The sequence below is a fragment of the Acanthisitta chloris genome, unplaced genomic scaffold (genome assembly GCF_000695815.1).
Source record: "Acanthisitta chloris isolate BGI_N310 unplaced genomic scaffold, ASM69581v1 scaffold19228, whole genome shotgun sequence".
NCBI lineage: Eukaryota > Metazoa > Chordata > Aves > Passeriformes > Acanthisittidae > Acanthisitta > Acanthisitta chloris.
In genome coordinates, this window is record NW_008685590.1 from 26,426 (window position 1) to 34,127 (window position 7,702).

The 7,702-nt window shown below is 39.5% G+C and overlaps 1 protein-coding gene across 1 annotated transcript in view; it reads right to left on the reverse strand.

Moving 5' to 3' along the window:
• Positions 1 to 5,505: 5,505 nt before the first annotated feature.
• GRAMD3 (GRAM domain containing 3) overlaps positions 5,506 to 7,702 on the reverse strand; it is a gene marked incomplete at its 5' end in the record, with an annotated part of 16,160 nt that continues 13,963 nt past the window's right edge. The window contains one exon of the mRNA XM_009079833.1: positions 5,506 to 5,547. Within this exon, the coding sequence (XP_009078081.1) occupies positions 5,506 to 5,547 (42 nt within the window). The remainder of the gene's footprint in view (positions 5,548 to 7,702) is intronic.

A 7,702-nucleotide genomic window follows, 5' to 3' on the forward strand; every position in this document is an offset into this window, starting at 1 on the left:
GTAGGGAAAAAAAGTGATTAATGCAAAGCATTTAAAACTTATTTAGGGCATAGCTGGAATATTCTTAAACATTTTGTATTCAAAACACAGTCTTGGAGAAGGCTTTGCTGACATATTTTGAATTCCTTCTCAAGGTCTGCTAGCTAAGATGCTGCAACCTGACCAATTGTTTGTAAATTATAATAGATATAAACCAGGTAGAGAAGAAAGACAAAAGCTTCTGCAAAGCATTTAAAACTTATTTAGGGCATAGCTGGAATATTCTTAAACATTTTGTATTCAAAACACAGTCTTGGAGAAGGCTTTGCTGACATATTTTGAATTCCTTCTCAAGGTCTGCTAGCTAAGATGCTGCAACCTGACCAATTGTTTGTAAATTATAATAGATATAAACCAGGTAGAGAAGAAAGACAAAAGCTTCTGATTTTAATCCTGCTGGGATACTCTTGAAGCACATTTCTAATCAGTTCCTTCTTGGAATCATCTCCTTTGAGGGTCCTGCCAATAGCAAATGTAGTCAAGGTCTCCAAAGCACAGTGCCATAAGGATATAGGCCTTGTTGCCCAAATAGTTTCAGATTTAATCTAAGCTGAGTAGGCACAGTCTCTGGCCAATTTGACTAAATACGAACTTAAGGGTCAGTAGATGCCACCAGGAGCAAAAACAGGTCTGAAACAACATCATAGGTATCAGTGAAATGTCTGGTGGCGAATGCAGCAAAGGGCAATGAGGCTCATAAAAGGTCTGGAAAATGTGTTGTATGAGGAATGGCTGAGGGAACTGGGTTTGTTTAGCCTTGAGATAAGGTGGCTCAGGAGTGACCTCATCACTCTCTACAACAACTACCTGAGGTTAAGGGTTTTCAACAGAGTGGCAGCTAATGGACTCAATCTTAGAGGTCTCCTCCAACCTTGATGATTCTATGATTCTATTTTGGACAGGAATAGTGACAAGCATCGTAAGACTGCATGAAGCTCAGGGAATAAACTCTCCTAAAAGTTGTGGAGTTAGTGCATACAGTGTACATTGTTTTATTATATGCACTCGACTGACTTTTTGTTAAAATCCAGGATGGCTACTGATAAATGGGGAGTAACTTAAGAGACAACTAAATGAAATTTACTGGCATATATTTTTTGTATCTGTTCAGTGACCAACAGGATATCACAAACCTCTAAAATTATAAAATATTGCACAGATTTTAAAACCCAAGAAAGCAAAAAAATCCATCCCTTTTTTTAAGTTTTATTATATGCAACCATGTTTAGCAGAAAGCTCCACTGGGTTCAAACCATAAACCTAGAAGTGTGAAATGAAATTAGTTAATTTTCCCTCTTGAGCAAATTTGCCTGTCAGACTCAGTCTCACCAGGAAAACTGAAAGCAAGTACAGGTATAATCCTTTCAAATAATTATTCCTCTGCTGTCTATAGAAGCATACACACAGACACTGAGCACAAAAGGAACCGTTTGCTCAGTTTTCTGTCTAAATAGCTAGCTTTTTCATAATCATTACTGTATGTCACACCTGCTCTGTAAATGCAAAATCTTCAGTGTTCTTGGGAGTCACACCTCACTAGCAGCTGCAGCTGAACCAGCTGAGCAAGAACCCACGAACACCAGCCTGGAGATTTATTTAGCATTCGTCAGCTGACTATTAGGGGGAAACATGGAAATGAAAGTGTAGGTGTAACAGGAAGCAGAATGCATTACTACACACCTGTATGAAGATTCATGTGAATACAGTTAACAGCACTAAATTCAAACATGCACACGGAAGCTGACAAAACTTTTGTCTTTCTTGCAAGTGCTAATGGGAATTACTACCCTTCATGATCTGCTGAGGTGGAGCTTTATATTACTTCTCCCTTAGAGTGCTAGCTGCATCTTTCACAGCAACAGTATCATAAAATTGATACCCTTCCGGCAACTAATTTGGCAGGAAACTAATTCAACAACCTCTCAACCCAATCAGCCTCTTCAAACTTACATTACTTTTTTTCACCTCCTTTCTACTATCTGTGAAAATGCACAAGAAAATAACAATCATGAACATAAAAGAGGGGAGAAATAGAAAGGAGGACTCTCTCCCATGACAGAAGCCTGTAGAGAGAGAATTCTAAAACATCAGAAAGTCATGCCTGTACTTCCATGTTATTAATTGTTCTCCCTTTGCCCCCCAACCCCACCACCCTTCAGCAACTGTTAGTTATTTGGCATATGTTCATACCAGCAAAGTGGAGAAAAACCCTTTAAATTAGTCTCACCAGGCCAGGATGTCCACTTTCTTTCAAAGTCCTCTAGCTGGACATTCACATACTGTATGTAGAAAAGCCAGGTCTTGTCTATGGTTCCTGCCTACAACCACCAGAGTGCCTTGGGAGTTACCTCAAAGTTTATTTTTCTCAGAAAGAAAATAAAGCAGCTGTTTTTCTGTTTGTCTTTTCTCCCTTACAAGTGGCATTCTCATGAACTGAAGGTTGAGCTATGATGGTTTAGAAAACATAGTGGTGCCACCAACTACAACTAGAGAAATCACTAGTTATGTGCCCCTTTTGCCTTCCATCTGCAATTTCAAAGCACCTTGCCAGAACCTGGCACTACTACTAGGTCCTTCACAGCTGGTGGAACGCAGCTGTTTGTCTAGCCTCTATGCTGTGAGGGACAACAGATACACGGAACTGGAAAAATAAACACAGAAGAAATTAAAAAAATTGGCTTTTTAAGGCCAATTTCCAGGGAGCCTATGCAGCAAATTTTGAATGATCTTTATTAAGAATGCATGCTAAGCATTTGGTGTGAATTTCTGACTTCCCTGAAGTGGCACATCTTTGCCACCTACTTCTGCAAATTAGGCCTCCTTGTAGCCTTTGTTTGCACTACCTACCACTGATGCTGGGAGGAGAAGCCATGCTACTCTTTAACTGACTCCCAGCCTCAAAGGAAGCAGTTTGCCTTGATTTTTACTGCTATTGGTACGTCCCTCACAATCATAACTGAGGTAACCTTCTCCTCTCCAGTCCTAAGATTGAATTTAAGATTTAAATCCTTCACTCACTTCTAAACTTTGTTTGTGCAGGGTCTTGTATGCACTCCTGTCTCCCAGTCTGAAGTATCAGTGTACTACTGCCCAACTGCCCACTGGCACCTGAACAGTATGACACTCTTGAGACATCCTCCTCCTCTCTCTAGGAAAAGGAGGAGTGAGGGTAGCAACTGAAGAGCAGAGAAATGTCCACAGTGAATTGCATCACTGAGCTCATGTGACCACAGAGTCACAAGGCAGTTCTTTCCCTGGAGCATAGTTCACTTTCCTGTGTTTGAAGGACACTTACACCTTTGTCCAGACTCACCTCCCCTGGCATGCTGCTATGGGCTAAAGGGCACATACCCCCTCTGATTACTCATTCCCTCCTGTAATGACTTGGTTCACTTATGGCTAATGATAAGGGGTTAGCCTGCCTGATTTACATACGATACAAACCAAATATTATCTCTCTCCTTATTCTTCTATGGCAAAGCACACTGTGGCTGATGTAATGGAGTTAACAGGCTAATTCAGTTCAGCTGCTAGATATAATCAAGTTTTCTTACAGTTCCTTTTGAAAAGGGTGATTTGTGGTATTAATTTTTCAACCACAAACAGAGTTACAGAATTCTGTTACTAACACAGAATTAAAGGGAGGGAAGTAGAGAAGGTAGAGGATAAAGTCAGAGTCCAAAATATTACATAAGCTGTGCAACTGTAGCATAGAGCAGGGAAAAGAACGGAGCAAGAAGAAAAAAACCCTTATTTTATTAATTTTCCTGTGGAACTGAGTTTTCCAATTGTCATGATAGCTGACGAAGCAAAGGCAGAGGCTTCAATAATTCAAAAGTTCTGTTCAAAAATTTGAACAGAAATCTCAGATTTCATACATAGCATGCTTAAGTAGAATGTTGAGCCAGGCAGGCATGTTGGAACACACAGGGCTCTCTGAGCTGCCTCAGCATTCTGATACTCATCCAATATCCTTCAACGAAGAAGCCTGAGAAACCTGAGATAAGTATTAAAATTTCCTCAAAACCCTGGGGGCCAAATTTGCTCATGTTGCTCTCACTGTAGTGTGGGAAGACCTCAAGCGCAGCTGAGTAAGAGGAAGTACAACAGCAGTCCCTAACCCTTTGTGCTGGGTACTGGGTTTTGCACAAACTTTGTACTGTAGGGTATAAGATGATGATTTGACGAAAACTGGTGAATGGAACTGAGTACATCCAAATTATGATATTGAGTTGCTTGCTTTAAAGAAGTTTATTTAAACAAAGTAGGTACATTTCACAGAAATGGTTATAAAATGCATAGCATATTATAAACAATACTGTTACTTTACACATAGTGGTTGTTATTATTCTAAATATTGCTTCTGAAAAACTAAGGAGCCTGCTTGGTGAATCAGAAAGCTAAAAATCCCCATCTTAGGCACTGTGAAAAAAATAGCATGTGATATAACAAAGCAGGTGTCCACTTTTTCATTCACTCTACTGATTCCTGGTATTGCTGCACCATTAATTCAGCAGTTCCTATTATGTGGAAATATCCGGTCCCTGGAGTCACATACCAAGACTAGATTTCAATCACCTGGAGTACAAATTGCACTTGCAGCCAACAAAAACCCCATGCAGCTCCAAGGAAAGCTGACTGAGGGTCTTCACACTGATTAACTTAATGGACAGAGACCACATGAGTGGACAAAGAACCTAGCAGTTTTTCTAAGTTATGCAGGTGTGTCACACCCATACTCCTATTCATAAGCAACTTGATTCTACGTTGGCAGGTCCATACATATTTCAAACTTTACTTTAATGGAAACTGAATGCCCAGTAGAAACAGACTTTACCCTCAGTGGTGATACAATGCCACAGAAAGTGGAACTGAGCCTTTTTATTGCACCTGAGAACTGAGCACACGTTAAACATTCACGACTTCGCATACCCAAATCCAGAGGTATTTGTTTTCTGATCTTTGGGATGTCAGGGCACAAAGAAGTAAGTAGAAATGAAGAACACAGCACCAATCCATAACCATAGCTAAGACAGATACCTGCTCATTCACACAATGAATATGTGAATCAGCACAAGTCATGACTGAAATTCTTCACATTTACATTTGTATAACAATAAGCATAAAGTAAATGCTGAGGTAAAGGGATATGCACCAGGTTTGCACTGGTGTAAGCAAGTCCAGAATCAAGCAAGCTACAAAATCCATTAATTCACACGCAACAGAGAAGGAAAAATCCCCATATTTTTAAAACAAATAGATACATGTAGATCAAACCATGTATGTTTTCAAAACATATGTTCAAGAGTAAGCTGACTTTTTGCATTATGACATGAGCTTTACAGTAGTTTAAACTTGGCTTGGACTGAAAATAAAGAAGTTTGAACTCTGGCCAGCAGAGCTCCTTTGGAACTGTTTGTCAAGACAGAAGAATTTGGTCTGAAGGAGTCCAAGAACACTGATGTTTCATTCACCATCTTCAAGTAGTTTTTGCAAGTTGTTCTGTATCTTTGAAAAAAAGAGGGAAACAATTGAGAGGCAAGAAATGTTATAGTGCATTTTAAATACAAAAAATAAAATTGAAACATGCCCTTCAATATGCTCTGTGTGCATGTTAATTCTGCCACACCTATTCATCTCTGCTATTCCTGTCAAAAGCTTCCTGCACTAGCATCAAAGGAAACACCTAGATTTAATCAACCAGCAAGACACCTAGCTTCTATAATATGAGTATCTCTGGCAATTTTCTCCTACAGATTCTCTCCTTCTTTAAGTCTGAGAAAATAAGATAAAATTTTTTTAAAAAAATTAAAAATTAGAGCTAGAAGAACTGGAACAAGAAACCCAATTATTGTGAGCTTTATCAAAATCTGATAAAAACCTCAAACTTCAAGTCGCAGCTCTAAGGTTTGTGTTCAAATAGTTTTGTAACAGCTTCAGCTATGATGTGTGCACAGCAAAATAAGGTCTTCTAACCATTATCAGACATGTCCCATTTCCCAGGTTTAGTGTATTGTCTGTGGGTTAGCTTCCTTTAGTTACACTGGAGGCAATGCCAGCCAGTTACATCCTCAAAGGTAATTTGTGTAGACCTATTTTTACACAGCCTATCCACCTTTTCTCTCCTTGTCCTCAAGAGCAGAGAGGAGGGAATATAGTGGGTAATGTCCCCTGGCACACATGTTATCAATATTTCAGTATCTTAGTAACTTGCACTGGCCACTGGCCACAGAAGGTTGTCACAGTTACTTTCAGGGTTTAATTTGAGAAGCCATTGTACTTCCCGTTCAAGGATACCACTTTTTAATCCCACCTCATGATTTATATCCTAGATGCACACATTTTCCAGGAGGGGCATTTTAAGAAAAGGGAAACAGTAAGAAGCACCTAGTTTTATAAGTGTCACTTAACATATAAACAGGGATTTCCTTTTAACCAGCTAAATTAGTGTAAGTGAATGAGTATTATTAAGCCACATTTCCCCATCCTCAATTTAACACTTTATCCTCTTATTAACATGGTGCATTTTAACATCTTAAACACAATTAAATGCCACATTACCAGAATTTTTCTAAGCCATGGTAGTTCCTTGGCCCCAAGTGTGAAGAAGAGCTTGTGAAAATCACAGGGTCACACTGAAAAAGTCATTGCAATATACTCTTGCATGGAACATTTTTTAACTACAGAAAAATTTTTAGTTTTTAGTCTAGATTATCTCTATGCTCTCATTTACAGTGCTCTAGTCACAGAGGAAGTGAGGGAAGATATGACTAGTAATACCAGAACTTTTATGCTACCTTAGGTGCTGCAGACAGTTACTAGTGCTTTTCACTAAGGCATATGAAACTGTTAAGCAACAGCAGTAACTTTGCTCAGAGAACAGAAGGCTACTAGATTTCTACCAGTTTTGCAGTAAAAAACAGAGTAAGGTTAAACATCCTGTTCTAACCACAGCTCATCTAGATTAGCGAGGACCAGGATGTGGCAATATGCAGCTACAGGCAGTACTGATTTAGCTTGTGTGCAGAGCACTTCACCATTGTGAGTATCTGGCAAACACGAGGTAAGTCTTTAAGGGTCCAATCCTGTACATGTTAAACAGAAAAAGCACATGACTTAAGACTCTAAATCAGGACAGAGGGCCACTTCTCTGGGAACAGCTGAATGATCTGATCATCCATCTGTCTTGTTCTGTGTGTCCAAGCAGAGCCTATATAAGGAAGTGGAAAAGTGCCTAGCACTGCTGCAAAGGGTTGGCTGGCTGGCTTCCCACAGAAATGAGGTCTCCCATGAACCATCTTGCCAGCCTGTCCCAGACAGCTGGAAAGCAGTAACCTCTTAAATGACCTAATTTGGCTAAAGATTGTATCTGGTAACCATCTGGTAAGTATTTCTCCCTTGTAGTCACATTGTTATTATCCAGAGCACAGAGAAGGATTATGTTAGCATTACATTCCACAGCCAAGGGGGTCAAGATACCCCTTTTTGGAAGTAGTTCCAAAATACACATGGTGGTGGTGGGGTTGGGGCTAGATGATCTGTAATGTCCATTCTAACCCTTAAATTCTATGATTCTAAAATCTGTGCCACACAGGTAAACAGTGATATTATACAATCTTAGCTTTATGCTATCTGAGAAACTTAGTTTGAGAAAAAAAGGTGT